At 42.7% G+C, this 16,559-nt stretch overlaps 1 protein-coding gene across 1 annotated transcript in view; it reads left to right on the top strand.

The window, feature by feature from the left end:
• LOC129854308 (immunoglobulin superfamily DCC subclass member 3-like) overlaps nucleotides 1–7,236 on the top strand; it is a 105,664-nt gene extending 98,428 nt beyond the window's left edge. The window contains exons 9-14 of the mRNA XM_055921205.1: nucleotides 931–1,095; nucleotides 1,514–1,702; nucleotides 1,918–2,022; nucleotides 2,336–2,471; nucleotides 2,573–2,798; nucleotides 3,167–7,236. Of these exons, the coding sequence (XP_055777180.1) occupies nucleotides 931–1,095; nucleotides 1,514–1,702; nucleotides 1,918–2,022; nucleotides 2,336–2,471; nucleotides 2,573–2,798; nucleotides 3,167–3,343 (998 nt within the window). The 3' untranslated portion in view covers nucleotides 3,344–7,236. The remainder of the gene's footprint in view (nucleotides 1–930; nucleotides 1,096–1,513; nucleotides 1,703–1,917; nucleotides 2,023–2,335; nucleotides 2,472–2,572; nucleotides 2,799–3,166) is intronic.
• The last annotated feature ends 9,323 nt before the right edge of the window (nucleotides 7,237–16,559 follow it).

Raw genomic sequence — 16,559 nt, forward strand, 5'->3', positions numbered from 1 at the left:
TTGTCACCCCCCCTCATTTGTACACTCGCTATTTGTTTGTTACCTATGCATAGTCACGTCGCCCCCACCTACATGTACAGATTACCTCAACTAGCCTGTACCCCCGCACACTGACTCAGGACCGGGGCCCCCTGTATATAACCTCGTTATTGTGATACTTTTTATTATTACTTTTTATGTTAGCCTACTTGGTAAATATGTTCTTCTTCTTGAACTGCACTGTTGGTTAAGGGCTTGTAAATAAGCATTTCTCTGTAAAGTCTACGCTTGTTGTATTCGGGGCATGTGACTAATAAAGGTGGTTTGATTATCTGAGAATTGACACAGACACGGTGGTGTTGCAGGAAGATTTGATTGGAATGCCATGGACCAAGAGGTTGTGAGTTCAAATCCCACTTGAGAACATGTTGAATAATGATTCACGTAATGATTTTTATCAAATATGTAAGTTCAAAAGCACTGTGTATGTAACCAGTTACACAGCCTCTTTTAGTTAAGATGCTCAAATAATTTTGAGCAAGTTGAGCAAACACGTCATTAAAAATGTACTGCATTTTTGCCTATGTATACGCTGGAAGTAGAAGCCTAAGTGTTGTTGTTCATTAGTTTACTCCAATTAGGGGAGGGGCGGTAGGGTTAGGAAAATATATTTTTAATATATATCATTTATTTTTTTTCAATATTTTTTCTATAAAAATATATGGGGGGGATTGGAAATTATGCAGATAATTACGTTGATAGAAGCCACAGTTTATCTGCGATATTAAAGCTGATCTACCCCCTAAAAAAACTGTTACTTAGTAATAATTAGTTGACACAACTACATTTTTTACAGTGTACAGATAACCGTTAAATTAAACAATCTCGCTCTCTCTTTTTGTCTCTCTCTTTCTCACTCCCTGTCCATCCCTCTTTCCATCCCTCTCTCAGACCCCGTGGAGATGGAGTACCAGGAAGCCGTCAGTAAGGTGACTCTACAGCAGGTAGTGGGGGATCTGGAGCCCTCCACCAGCTATACCTTCTATGTGAAGGCCTACACGTCCCGCGGAGCCAGCAAGCCCTCTGAGATCGCCACCGAGAGCACACTGGGCGAAGGTATGCCTTGGGAACGCACGCACTTGCACACATACACACACACTTGCTCAAACACAAATAGAGCACACACACACAGAAGTATATGCAAACAGCACACACAAAGACTTACACACACAGGCTTGCACACACACACACACACACATAAACGCTCACTTAATTGGTGTTAATTACATGGACCAAAAAAGGTTTTTATGAGTTGTTTATTGTAAAGGTTCTGTAAAACACCTACAGGAGTCTGTAGTACTGTAGCCACATACCTGACTGAGATATACTGAGAAAGTACTAAAGACCAGTTTTATAGACTAAAACATGGTTGACTTAACAAGCCTAACGGCTTGTGTTTAATTTAATATATCATGTCGTTTGTTTTTGTTCTGTGGATGTTTAATGGATTCTAACACCGCTGTGTGTGTTTCAGTGCCAGCACCCCCGTCACTATTCATTAAATTGATGAACAGCAGTGTGGTGCAGGCGGTGTGGGAGCCATCCTCTAAGATGGGCCAACATGAGGGCTTCAGGCTGTACTACAGGAGGGTCCACACCGCCCTCTTCACCGGACCACTCACCTTCACCCGCAATGTCACCCAGTACAACATCACTCAGCTGGGTGAGACAGGGGGACATGGGCTGGGGGCTGGGGGCTGGGGGCTGGGGGATGATCCATGGAGATGCGTTGAAGGGATTGTTACACAGTCAATGTGTTTAAAGTGATGCCTTGAATGATTGTACATTAAAAGCCAACTCTATTCATGTAGCTATATGTCTCAACTGCTCTCTCTCTCTCTCTCTCTCTCTCTCTCTCTCTGTTCCCCCTCGCCTCAGATCAAACTCTGGTGTATGAGATTAAGGTTCTGGCCTTCAACCAACACGGAGACGGCAACGCCACCATGCGCTTCGTCTCACTGAAGGAGGCTGTGGAGAAATCAGGTGACGTCCTGCTGCCCGCACACGCACACAAACACTCACGCAAACCAGGGCTCACACGTCCTGTAATCTTTTCAGAGCAGCGTTGAAGAGGCCTCCTGCAGGCTGCTGTGTGTTTACAGCTCTCCGTTGGACTGGATCACTCCATGCTGCCACAGCATTGGTAGTCTGGCTGGCAGCACTAGATTAGATTGTGGGTGTACTGTATGACAGCTCTGTGCTGTGGGCTTTGTTTCTCTGTGTGTATGTGTGTGTCACTGTGCTGCGTGGCATTGCTGTTGTCTTTACTGGGTTGTGTGTGTGTGTGTCTCTACAGTGCTGAACACCCCCTGTGACTGTGTGAAGGATGAACAGAGCAAGACCTCTACAGCCGGCATCATCATTGGCATCCATATAGGAGTCACCTGCATCGTTTTCTGCGTGCTTTTCCTCATGTTCAGCTACAGGGGGAGGTGAGTATTGGTGCAACGACAAGGAGACTATGTGTGTCTGTGTGGGCTTGATCCTGGAGGGGGCCTGACGGTGGGTTTTTGTGTGATTTGTGTACCTCCAGGTTGATGACGTGTAAGACAGTGCAGGCCACCCCCCAGGCCGGGCGAAACATTTCCCTAGAGTCGTCGTCCTCCTCCCAGGGGGCCCTGGCCTTAAACGGGGTGAGCAGGTCAGGCATGGAAGGGAACGGAAGCGTTGCTGGGAAGAGCAGGGGAGACAGCAACGAGCTGGAGAGACTCTTCTCAGGCCCGTCCCACTGTGGAGACCTAGCTGACAGTTCACGCATGGTGAGTAGAGGGCCTGACACCAAGTAGTCAACTGAAATCAAGTCAAAAGAGTTCAATTTATCCAAGTCTAGAATGATGCAATGGGCTAGATTTACATTAGATTGGCCATTTTCTATATTACCATATTAAAGCTGGAATCGTTAATTGGTGAAACTGCCACGCCCGTTAACAATATTACAACAACAGCATAGTTACTGCAAACAACTAACACAGTTTTCCCCTCATTGCACACGTGGTAGAACAGCACTATTTGAACTGCAATTTTCACCTCGTCAACAAAACAATAACAACGGCAGTGGGGCGGACGTTGGCGCTGTTTCCCCTACTACACATTCCATCTTTAACTACATTACTGTGTGTGTTTCCAGTTGGATAGATCCCTGGTGTCCTATGCGCTGAACGAGACCCAGTTGTCCACTCTGCCGCTGGATGACTTCAGCCTTGTGGAGGAGGACAGAGAGACGCAGTTCCAGAGGCCTCCAGCAGAGGGCCGGGGGGCCAGTGACAGGGCTGTGGCCGGGGTCACCCAGCAGGACCAGACCTGAAAGAAGCATGAAGGTCAAGTCTGTGACACGGTCACAGTGTCACCTCAGACTCGTATCACACTCAGGTCGACCGAAGTATTTCCTTTCATATTCGTTTTTCTTTGTGCAAATAATTGTATTATTGGTAAGTTAAATAAGTCACCTCTGGAAAAGTTATAGGGTCTCAGACTCGTTCTTGGAGGTGTCCCTGGCCTAGGTTTTTGGTGCGCTTTTGTGATGGACAGCTAGGTTTTAGCGTTGGCAGGTGAATGATGTGTTCTTGTTTTTTTCGTACTTCCTTCATTTTCTGGTTGCCGGCAGCAACTCATAGATGCCCAGAATATCTTTGTTATACACATTTTATCTCAGAGTCGAATATGTTTTTATTTCTCTACTATCTCACAAATGGTTATAAGTTATTGGTCTTATTTCTACTTTTTCTTTCAATGTCAAAGACTGCTGCCTACTCTTAGCCTAGCAAGGATTCCACAGACGCATCCAACGAAGACTAAGGCCTTCTTCCAGTGATTTCATATATTCTCTGTCTCAGGACTTTTATTTTCAGTGATATCAATGGTTTTTTTATTAGTTCTCGGCCTTCATACAGGTTCTAAACTTGGCTCTGTGAACCTTAGGATTCAACAAAAACCTACCTCAGCCGGAATGAATGTGACGTGGGAAACCTTTTTGGGATCCGTCTTTTCCCCTTGTGTTCAGTTACTTTAAACATGTAGAGCGATCGGTTCGTAAAACACGAGAACAGGTGCCGCGCTACCTCAGATGTCAAGAACCGCCGCTCTCCTGCTTGTCGAAGCCGGGGAAAAAAGAAGAAAAAATCTAACGGAAAGCACTTCAAGAAAACGCTGAAGTCCACGTTCTACCTCAAGATAACGATGTTGTAGTTGTTCTCTCATAATGAAACATGTACTTCTGTTGTGAGGAGCTCCTGGCTTCCCTCCGTCGATCAATTGCTGTTTGTGGATATGTCAGTACCTCATGCAAGTTGACAGATGATATTGTTGTATGTATTCTACTTGTAAAGACATTTTTCATCGTTTTCCATCGTGTTTGCGTGAGATATTTTCTCTTTGTTTTATTTGAATCTTAGTTGCTTCTGTTGATGGAAAAGACTGTTAGAGATGCACTGCACTGCCACTAATCATTTCAGGACAATTTTACTGCTGTGTGAGAACTGCTGCAGATATTCCATTGGGCAGGGGAGGTTTTAGTTACATTTACACTCGATTGAGACATACATTATATGTGTATTTATGAATGATTGCGTGATGGAACTGTATGTGTGCGTGCGTGCGTGCGTGCGTGGGTGCGTGCGTACTTGTCTGCCTGCCTGCGTGTGTGTGTGTTTTTGTGTGTGTGCGCTAGATACCGAGTGAATGTGATGTATTAAGAAAATTAAGCACAAATGTATCAAAATGTCATTGTAGGCAATGACAACCACAAATGTTAATGTATCTGATATGATACCAGGTAATTGGCTCTTTAATTGACAATAGTGTCATTCTAATCTGATTTTTGGGCTGCCTGTCACTCACTCCAAGCTGTGGCACAGTGCACACCTTTGTTATATTTAATCAGGGCTGAAATCAAATCAATTCCCTTCTGTCATAAAGGAACAGCCCAGACTTATTGAGCCTGTCCATCCCAGATCCCTCACTCCATCCCTCCTCCACACTGACAAATGAAAGTGCTTCAGGAAAACCTTTATTACAGTGCTGCATGTAAATCCAGAGGGAGATGGTTTAACAGGTGGACCACAGGTATTAACTCACAGGTCTGAGTTCAGTGTGCTCATGCTGTCATCTTCCTGAGCAAACACACAGTCAACGGGATGTTATTAGACTTGGATCTGATCCAGGGTCAGATCTGGGAGTACTACCACCACCACTGCTCCACCTGTTCCTCCAGAACCATGCTCTCTGGAGCTGGAGCTTCCCTGAGGCAGAGCCAACCTGAGTCAGGCCAGTACTCTTACGGTAGCCTGGGTTAGGGCCGCTGTCCGACTGACCCCCTCTCCTCTCGCTGGCTCTCTCTTCTGTAGAGATAGATCACATTTGAACTATTATGCTCTCTACTGTGTCTCAGTCACGTAATGGCCTAAAGCAGTATTACTCTGGTACCTACCTCAACCCCGACACGACAGGCCTGCTCTCAGGTTGCTCCCTCTCACACTTCTATATGTGCATAAATATACACCACACACACACACGTACTGACACACACACTCCTAGGGAAGGGAGGATGTCTTCAGGGCCTTGTGGTAGTGCAGTTGTGTGACAGAAAAACAGTTGTTTTCGTCTTTATGCTGAGCTTTTGTGGATGTGAATGTATCACTATTGTTTTTATTACATTCTTGTTGTATCAGAAGCTTTTACCTTTTTGTTTTTCCACTCAGACTTGAATGTCTTTGAACATGTGTCTGTTATGGACTAATAAACGAGGACATCAAGCACTCACTGCAAACTGTAGTACAGCTACTCACTGCAAACTGTAGTACAGCTACTCACTGCAAACTGTAGTACAGCTACTCACTGCAAACTGTAGTACAGCTACTCACCGCAAACTGTAGTACAGCTACTCACTACAAACTGTAGTAGTACAGCTACTCACTGCAAACTGTAATATAGCTACTCACCGCAAACTGTAGTACAGCTACTCACTACAAACTGTAGTAGTACAGCTACTCACTGCAAACTGTAATATAGCTACTCACTGCAAACTGTAGTATAGCTACTCACCGCAAACTGTAGTACAGCTACTCACTACAAACTGTAGTAGTACAGCTACTCACTGCAAACTGTAATATAGCTACTCACTGCAAACTGTAGTATAGCTACTCACTGCAAACTGTAGTACAGCTACTCACTGCAAACTGTAGTACAGCTACTCACTGCAAACTGTAGTACAGCTACTCACTGCAAACTGTAGTACAGCTACTCACTACAAACTGTAGTACAGCTACTCACTGCAAACTGTAGTACAGCTACTCACTGCAAACTGTAGTACAGCTACTCACTGCAAACTGTAGTAGTACAGCTACTCACTGCAAACTGTAGTACAGCTACTCACTGCAAACTGTAGTACAGCTACTCACTACAAACTGTAGTATAGCTACTCACTACAAACTGTAGTACAGCTACTCACTACAAACTGTAGTACAGCTTCTCACTACAAATTGTAGTATAGCTACTCACTGCAAACTGTAGTATAGCTACTTATTACAAACTGTAGCACAGCTACTCACTGCAAACTAGTATAGCTACTCACTACAAACTGTAGTACAGCTACTCACTGCAAACTGTAGTATAGCTACTCACTGCAAACTGTAGTACAGCTACTCACTACAAACTGTAGTACAGCTACTCACTGCAAACTAGTATAGCTACTCACTACAAACGGTAGTACAGCTACTCACTGCAAACTAGTATAGCTACTCACTACAAACTGTAGTATAGCTACTCACTGCAAACTGTAGTACAGCTACTCACTACAAACTGTAGTATAGCTACTCACTACAAACTGTAGTACAGCTACTCACTGCAAACTGTAGTATAGATACTCAGTATAAACTGTAGTATAGCTACTCAGTATAAACTGTAGTACAGCTACTCACTACAAACTGTAGTATAGCTACTCACTACAAACTGTAGTACGGCTACTCAGTATAAACTGTAGTATAGCTACTCAGTATAAACTGTAGTACAGCTACTCACTATAAACTGTAGTATAGCTACTCACTACAAACTGTAGTATGGCTACTCAGTATAAACTGTAGTATAGCTACTCAGTATAAACTGTAGTACAGCTACTCAGTATAAACTGTAGTATAGCTACTCACTACAAACTGTAGTATGGCTACTCAGTATAAACTGTAGTACAGCTACTCACTATAAACTGTAGCATAGCTACTCACTACAAACTGTAGCATAGCTACTCACTACAAACTGTAGAATAGCTACTCAGTATAAACTGTAGTATAGCTACTCACTACAAACTGTAGTACAGCTACTCACTACAAACTGTAGTACAGCTACTCACTACAAACTGTAGTATAGCTACTCACTACAAACTGTAGTACAGCTACTCACTACAAACTGTAGTATAGCTACTCACTACAAACTGTAGTATAGCTACTCAGTATAAACTGTAGTACAGCTACTCAGTATAAACTGTAGTACGGCTACTCAGTATAAACTGTAGTACAGCTACTCACTGCAAATTGTAGTACAGCTACTCACTACAAACTGTAGTATAGCTACTCAGTATAAACTGTAGAACAGCTACTCAGTATAAACTGTAGTACAGCTACTCACTACAAACTGTAGTATGGCTACTCAGTATAAACTGTAGTATGGCTGCTCACTACAAACTGTAGTATGGCTACTCAGTATAAACTGTAGAACGGCTACTCAGTATAAACTGTAGTATGGCTACTCACTACAAACTGTAGTATAGCTACTCACTACAAACTGTAGTATGGCTACTCAGTATAAACTGTAGTATGGCTACTCAGTATAAACTGTAGTATGGCTACTCAGTATAAACTGTAGTATGGCTACTCACTACAAACTGTAGTATGGCTACTCAGTATAAACTGTAGTACGGCTACTCAGTATAAACTGTAGTATAGCTACTCAGTATAAACTGTAGTATGGCTACTCACTACAAACTGTAGTATAGCTACTCACTACAAACTGTAGTATAGCTACTCAGTATAAACTCTAGAATAGCTACTCAGTATAAACTGTAGTATAGCTACTCAGTATAAACTGTAGTATGGCTGCTCAGTATAAACTGTAGTATGGCTACTCACTACAAACTGTAGTATAGCTACTCACTACAAACTGTAGTATGGCTACTCAGTATAAACTGTAGAATAGCTACTCAGTATAAACTGTAGTATAGCTACTCACTACAAACTGTAGTATGGTTACTCAGTATAAACTGTAGTATAGCTACTCAGTATAAACTGTAGAATAGCTACTCACTACAAACTGTAGTATAGCTACTCACTACAAACTGTAGTATGGCTACTCAGTATAAACTCTAGAATAGCTACTCAGTATAAACTGTAGTATAGCTACTCACTACAAACTGTAGTATGGCTACTCAGTATAAACTGTAGAATAGCTACTCAGTATAAACTGTAGTATAGCTACTCACTACAAACTGTAGTATGGCTACTCAGTATAAACTGTAGTATAGCTACTCAGTATAAACTGTAGTATAGCTACTCAGTATAAACTGTAGTATAGCTACTCACTACAAACTGTAGTATGGCTACTCAGTATAAACTGTAGAATAGCTACTCAGTATAAACTGTAGTATAGCTACTCAGTATAAACTGTATATGGCTACTCAGTATAAACTGTAGTATAGCTACTCAGTATAAACTGTAGTATGCTACTACTGCTTTACTCCCAGAACCCTCCTCACAGATGATCTGCAACAACAGGTGTTTGTAAATACAGATTATGAACAGTCACCAGTTCTCACCCCTGATTTATTGCAAGGGATTCCTGCAGTTATCATACTCAAATTGTGTCAATAAATGGAGTAACTCCATTAGATATGAAATACTGTACCCTTGATATAAAACATGTCCTGTAAAGGCACACACCTATTCCTACCTTCCTAGACTGTAGTAATCGATTGAATTGTAGTAATTTGTTGGTCCAATATGTTTGAGTTAGATCGTTTAGAGCAGCCAGTGCTCTCATCCCTTTGTAGTTGGCTGATTAGAGGAAGTGTGTCCAGCGCTTGGTCCATTCTAGATTTGATATGGTAACTACACGAGCCTGAAACGGACTCGTTAAATAAATGGGATGTCTGTGTTAAAGCCGGGTTGTGTTTCTATTAGACTATCTATTGTACAGTTATAATGCACATTACATTCCAGAGAGATGCGTCAGTGTGGGCTCCTCCAGCAGAGGGTTTTTATTGTACGATGCAGTAGAAGTCGTTGTTGTTAATGCTTTGCATTATTGCTGAAAACGTGGAACCAGAACTCATCTGCAGTAATTCTGTACTTTGTGTTTGTTTGTTTCTTCACCGTGCATTTCTTTTGTTGTCTCGCGTGTACTCATTGCTTGTGTTTTCATTGTACATGATGGTAGATTTACATGGCAAGTCTTAGTGAACAGTAATGATAGTTGTCAAACTAGCGGAAAGAAATGCCTCAATGTTACACGTGTATTTATGAACTGTTGATGTAATGTTCTCTCTAGTGCTTCTTTAAAAACGTAACAGATGTTTGTGAGGAGGGGTCTCTCCAGAGAAACCAGAGGTACTTTTTCTTAATAATTTACGGTTAATTTCCGATGCTGGAAATTGCCCACATCTCATCCCTGATTTGACAGGTTTTAGTGCCATACAGTGCACAACTTATTTACCCTTCACCCAGAATGCCGAGCTGTAAAATGGGGCTTCATGTTTACATGATTGATATGATCATGATCCTCCCAGTGCTTTACACTCCTATAGATCAATGTTAAGAGCTGCCCTCTGTGATCAACTGCTGAAGCTGCTCTAGTCTATTCTGACTTATTACCACTCCATTGGCTGGTGAGATGAGATTCTCCCGCTATCTATACTCAGCCCTGCTTCTTCCTCTCGTGAGATTCCCATCCGCTGAGTTTGTTTCTCTGGACAAAGAGAGAGTGGGCTGACTGTGCTCAGGGAACGTCTATCTAATCCTTATGTTGTATTCGTCACAGCGGAACATGGACTGGGCGCTCCACTATGAGAGTCCATGTCATTTAGTACAATCTTCCTCTCACAGTGCTCTGACTGTGCCCTATTCAACCAGTTTAGGGGGAGGGACTGCCTTTTTTTGTTTATCGACTAGGCAAATAATCAAGGAGATAATCTCTCCACTTTCACACATACTGAGCAGATAATGGTAATCCTCCATGCATGAAGATGTGTAGCCTCAGTGAGCCACGTATATAGGGATTCATGAATGAAGTTCACAACCGCTCTTCTTAGTACGGTTTTGTCTCCTTTTGTCTCTCTTCCTTGCCCCTCTCTGTAATGCCACCTCTCCCTACACACACACACACACACACCAGCGACACACACACACAACTTTGTAAAGAAAGGAGTGTTTGTCAGAATTACCCCAGTGCCCCAGCTCTCCCCAGAGAGAATCAGGGGAGAGACATTAGCTGGTTTATCTCTGGCAACACAAGCCTATTGAGAACTGGAGAGGAAAAACATCAAACTGGGACTCTGTAAAACAAACATTTTTTTCTGTGTGACAATAATGTTACCATTTCAGCTTTTTAAGCCTCTTCATGAAAGGGATTAAATGTTCAACTGTTTTCTCTGTTCTCTACCCCAGCCATGGAAGGCAAGGGGAAACTCTCAAACTACTGCTGGCCATGTTATTTTACAGTTTTTTCCCCCTTCTATTTTTGCAGATGCTATACATGCTAATTAGGACTCCTAACAAGTTAGGAACTCTCTTAACTGGCAGTTGCTGACCAGTGGCCACAAAGGAAATAGTCAAGTATCTACCAAGACTAATATAGACACTTGCACAATCTTGTAGAAGTGATTGTTTGAATTTTAGATCATGTTACTGTAGGAGTAGGTAGTCACGGTATGCCATACTGGCCTGATGTCTTAAAACAAAGAAGGTAACCCTCCCCCCAAACTGGATTGGGCATGAGTTAGTATCTTAGTACGATTTGTTACAACATGTCCATGAAATATGGTGTGGTGTTGAAGTTGCATGAGATACACTTCCAAGTCTGTCCATGTATTCCACATTTTTGTTCATATTGTAGAAATTGGAGAAAGCTAGCTACATATTGTAGGAACTATCTCATTGTTGACATGTCTGACGGTGTAACCAACAAAGAAGCACTGTTGAGAGATTGACCTTTTTGTCATGCGGTAACACTACACAGTTCAGATGTATTGATCTGTTCATATGCGTTGAATTGATCACTGTGGCACCAAATTACTATACTTTTGATTGTAAATTGATTACATTCCTGATGCTATTATCTCTCAGATATTCTCCCAAGAACTCAATGACTGTACATGTCAGATAATGCCGATTTGAAGATTTTCAAATCATTTGAATTCTTGTCATTTAATGGTGAATTAATGGAATTGTAACTTAAAGCATGTTTGAGATCCATAGTAAATTTGTACCTCCGTCGAGAAACACGTTAAATCCAATGTATTTAAGCATGGCTACAGAGAAAAAATGTTTTTTTTAAAACCATATCTTTCTCAGCTATTCGCAAATGTGCTGTTTTAGCAGACTGCTAAAGTGTTAGTTTATCATTATTGGATTTGTGATGGTAACACTGTGACATTTAGCCATTGGAATAGGGCAAATATTGTCATCTTAACATGGTGCTATTGATGTTTCTATTCCACACCGTTGACCTACATATTTGATAGTGTGTATTTGCTACAACTGTTTCTACTCAGAAAGACATTGTTATATATAATCTTGACTGCTTGTTGATCATCTTCATATCGTCATGACACTCTTACCTGTTATTATAGCTCACTTTGTCTTGTTTGATCACTTTCCACCACTAAGAGATGTAATTGATTCACAGTCAAACCGTAAAATCGAGTTCATGATCATTGAACAGTGGAGACAATAAAGCATGAACCTTTCCGTAGAAACGTTTATTAACATGTTTTCATGTTAAACCTGTGCTTAGAGAAGCATGCGTTTATGGAAATACACACAAAGTATGCACAGCTGTAGCGCTGTAATCTACAGTACAGACCTGCATTATTACTGCATCAGCAGGGATACAAGAGCTGCTTGTATCTCCAGGTAAACTTATTGTAGCTACAGTTGAGCTTACACAGGTGGTATTACTGTCATATTTGATCTCCTCTTACCCAGTTTGGTTGACAATACTGACTGTATCCCTCCTCGCTTCCTCACAAACCTGTGGCATTCTCTCCAGAGTCTTGTCACTTCCTGTAGAAGCCACCAGGTACATCGCACAGGGCAAGAGGAAAAGGCTTTCTCATACAGTTATTGTGCGTGTGACTGTCAAAGTCATTGTTGCTACTGCTACTACCATGCCATTGGGTTATGGTATCGCTGCCAGGGTGCTAACCTAAACCAAATGCCAAATACAGTGCCCAGCCAGTTTCTATAGCCTCACTGTACTTTTAATGGGGGGAAAGGCGCCTCGGTTTTTAGTGCTTGTGTTGGGTTTGATATAGGGACAGAGCTGGTGTGATGAGAATAGCCAGGCTATGGAGAAGGAACTAAGAGAGCACAAACCTGTACAGTATAGTATAATCAGCTGCATATTGTCTGTGGGGACCTGTTCAGTCACATCTGTCTGTCTGTTTGTCTATGTATGCCTGTCTGTCTGTCTGCCGGTTGGTCTATACGTCTGTCTGTCTATATGTCTGTTTGTGTATATGTCTGTCTGTCTATATGTCTGTCTGTCTGTATGTATGTCTGTCTATATGGCTGTCTGTCTGTCTATCTGTCTGTCTATATGTCTGTCTGTATATATGTCTGTCTGTCTATATGTCTGCTGAGGTCAGTGCCTCTGCCTGCCCAAGTGTCCCACAATCAAATTCAGGTCAATATGAAATGATTTTAAGAGATTTTAGATCATTTTTTCCCATCAGGGATCACTTTTATGTGTCCACAAATGTGTGTCCTCTATGATACAGTATCTGTAGTTGGTCGTGATGGTTGGTCGTGCTTCACATGTGTATACATATGTATAATACTGTATGTATGTGTATATGTGTATAAAGACAGACTAGATCTTTTTTAGTGGTTTGTATTGTTTTAGAAGTCATTGTGCCACGCTGATTAAAGGCAAAAGACGACAACGATGTTAATAAACTAGCTGTAGTAATTAAAAGGACAGGTGTGAACTGTTTCTTACTCTGCGTGTGGATGTGTGTGCATGGGCGCGTGGTTGTTTTGGCGACACAATGATCTTCACATTTGTCTCACATATTCTAATTAAGAAATTGACGGCCTTCATCAAAAGCACATTCACGCTCATGACACATCAGGTTAAATAAGGCATAGCAGAAAAAGGAAACACAAGGTTAACCCTACAGTAGCCTTACAGTACATCGAAGCTGCATCCTACAATGCCTCACATTCTACCATGATGAACCCCATTCATGTCGTTGGTTTATAATAGACTCATTACCGTATGCAGATTGTGTCCTTGGTACTGCACAACATGCCATGTGCAGTGTTTACCACGTTAAGGCTGCAGGTGAAGTCTGGGACTATTGAACAGGATACTGGTTGTTCTGTCGATGGGAAATGCTGACGGATTTCGAACCACCGCCAATCCAAGATAGTCAGGCTTTAAGAAAGACTAGGAATCTAAATCAAACTCTCTCTGCATCTCGCTTATTTGGGCTGTGAATTCTATTCTGAAGCCTGTTTCAATACTAGTTTCATCATCCAGTTCACTTGCTTAAATGTAAATCCTGGAGAGAAAACCAGCACCAAAACCTCTCTATCTAATTCAACACCTTCTTTACACTCCACTCCTTAATCCTAATCGTAAATTCTAAATCGGAACATATTGTTACCTTAATCCTAAACTTTTAGAATCCCTTACTTTTCAGTACCAAGGGGATATCCATAATGTATGCGGTTAAGCCATGGATGACCAGTAAAAAGTGTGTCGTTATTTACTTTGGTAAAACATGTACGTCTTCACGGGGCAGTAACTGTGTGTACTAGGGCTGGGAATAGCCATGGACCTCACAATACCATATTATCATGATACTTAGGTGCCGATACGGTATGTATTGCGATTCTCACGATTCTATATGTATTGTCAAAACGATACGATATATCGTCAAAAATAAGGTCCAGATATGTAACTACATAGATTTTTTCCCCCATCGCTAGTGTGTACACTATATTAGTCTAAAGTGGTCTGCTATTTGTGTGTATGTACATGTATGTTCCCTAAGCCCCACAGTGCAGTCTCACACTGCCACGCTGTCCCAGTAATGACATTAACAGTCCTGTTTGTCAGTATGGGCTGGCTCAGTGGGCCCCCCTGGGTATAGTACAGTATGAAATGCATGTGAATGCCCCTGTAATCTGAGGCCCCCTGACTCTGCCTCGCTCCCCGATGCATGAGATCAATAACATCACTATGAATAACATTGATCTTAGTGCATTTGATTGTAACCTTGAAACTACGCCATTGTTTCAACTAGAGATATGAGCTATGAGATTAACTTGTCCATGCAGCACACACACACACACACACACATACACACACACACACACACATGTGACTGTCGTATATGTTGCAGTCACAGGAGGCTGGTGTCACCTTCATTGGGGAGGATGGGCTCGTTGTAATGGCTGGAGCGGAATTGGTGGAATGGTTTCAAATACATCAAATACATGGTTTCCAGGTGTTTGATGCCATTCCATCTGCTCCGTTCCAGCCATTATTATGGCCGTTCTCCCCTCAGCAGCCTCCTGTGATGATGACAATGTATATGTGTGTGTCTGTGTTGTGTATGTGTATCTGTGTGCGGTGTGTACGTGTGTATGTATCTGTGTGGCGTTTACATGTATCTGTGTGGTGTGTACTTCTATGTGTGTATCTGTGTGTGGTGTGTATGTGTAAGTGTGTGTGCTTGCATACAGGTGACTGAGTGTGGTGTGTATGTGTGTGTACCTGTGTGTGGTGTGTATGTGAATCTGTGTGTGTGTAACTGTAAGTGTGTGTGAGCGAGAGTGTGTGTGAGAGAGAGTGTGTGAGAGAGTTTATGAGAGTGTGTGTGTGAGAGAGAGTGTGTGATGTGTGTGATGTGTGTGTGAGAGTGTGTGAGAGAGAGTGTGTGTGAGAGAGTGTGTGAGAGAGAGTGTGTGTGAGAGAGAGTATGAGAGAGAGTGTGTGTGAGAGAGAGAGTGTATGAGAATGTGTGTGAGAGAGAGTGTATGAGAGAGTGTGTGAGAGAGAGTGTATGAGAGAGAGTGTGTGTGAGAGAGAGTGTGTGAGAGAATGTGTGTGAGAGAGAGTGTATGAGAGAGTGTGTGAGAGAGAGTGTATGAGAGAGAGTGTGTGTGAGAGAGAGTGTGTGAGAGAATGTGTGTGAGAGAGAGAGTGTGTGAGAGAGTGTGTGTGAGAGAGAGAGTGTGTGTGTGAGAGAGAATGTGTGTGAGAGAGAGTGTATGAGAGTGTGTGTGAGAGAGAGTGTATGAGAGAGAGTGTGTGTGAGAGAGAGTGTATGAGAGAGAGTGTGTGTGAGAGAGAGTGTATGAGAGAGAGTGTGTGTGAGAGAGAGTGTGTGTGAGAGAGTGTGTGTGAGAGAGTGTGTGTGAGAGAGAGAGTGTATGAGAGAGAGTGTGTGTGAGAGAGAGTGTGTGAGAGTGTGTGTGAGAGAGAGTGTGTGTGAGAGAGAGAGTGTGTGTGAGAGAGAATGTGTGTGAGAGAGAGTGTATGAGAGTGTGTGTGAGAGAGAGTGTATGAGAGAGAGCCCTGCGGCGCTGGTTTCTTCATTATCTCTTGCGATAGTAAATCAGAGAAAAAAGGGAGCTGTGTTCAAAGGCAGGATGGATGGCCCCTCAACCACATAACAGCACAGAACTGAGCAGAGTGGCCCAGACTGGCCATATAAACCAGTGAAACTCTATCCCCGGCCACGGCCGGACCACCTCCACTGGGGGTCAACCAGCCCCCCCTGACCCCACATCATTTAGGCCCGAACTGAGAGAGGGGGACCTCTGCACTCCCCAAGAGCGCTTCAAGAAAGGGGGGCGCAGCTGTCTTTTGGATTCTCACAACGCACGCCTTTTAGCAGCTCAAAGGGAGCAGTCGAGAGAGAACGGGGTCACAGGTCAGACCAGCCAACTTTCATGCCCGCCTCCCTCTGAAGTTTTCTGCTTTTTTTACTGCTTCCAGATTTCCCAGCCGTAACACTCTTCCCAGGTGACTGTGAAGGGGGAAACGTACCTCCTCACACATCGCAAATAATCAAAACCATCTTGTCAGCTCCTCTGGTTTTAGAGTGGGTCCTCTGTTTGTCTTTGTGTGTATTTTTGTGTATTTTTCTAATAGTAGGGGTGGTGTTTTGAAAATTCTGGAACGGCCGCATACTAAGCATAGACGATTTACAGTCATTTTGACTGCTACCCTTCCCATCCCCTTCGGATGGTGCTGGACTGACATTTCTTCCCTTTGGTCATGGTGGAGTCATACAGGATTTCAGTGCT

This window comes from Salvelinus fontinalis, chromosome 4 (genome assembly GCF_029448725.1).
Source record: "Salvelinus fontinalis isolate EN_2023a chromosome 4, ASM2944872v1, whole genome shotgun sequence".
NCBI classification, from domain to species: Eukaryota; Metazoa; Chordata; class Actinopteri; order Salmoniformes; family Salmonidae; genus Salvelinus; species Salvelinus fontinalis.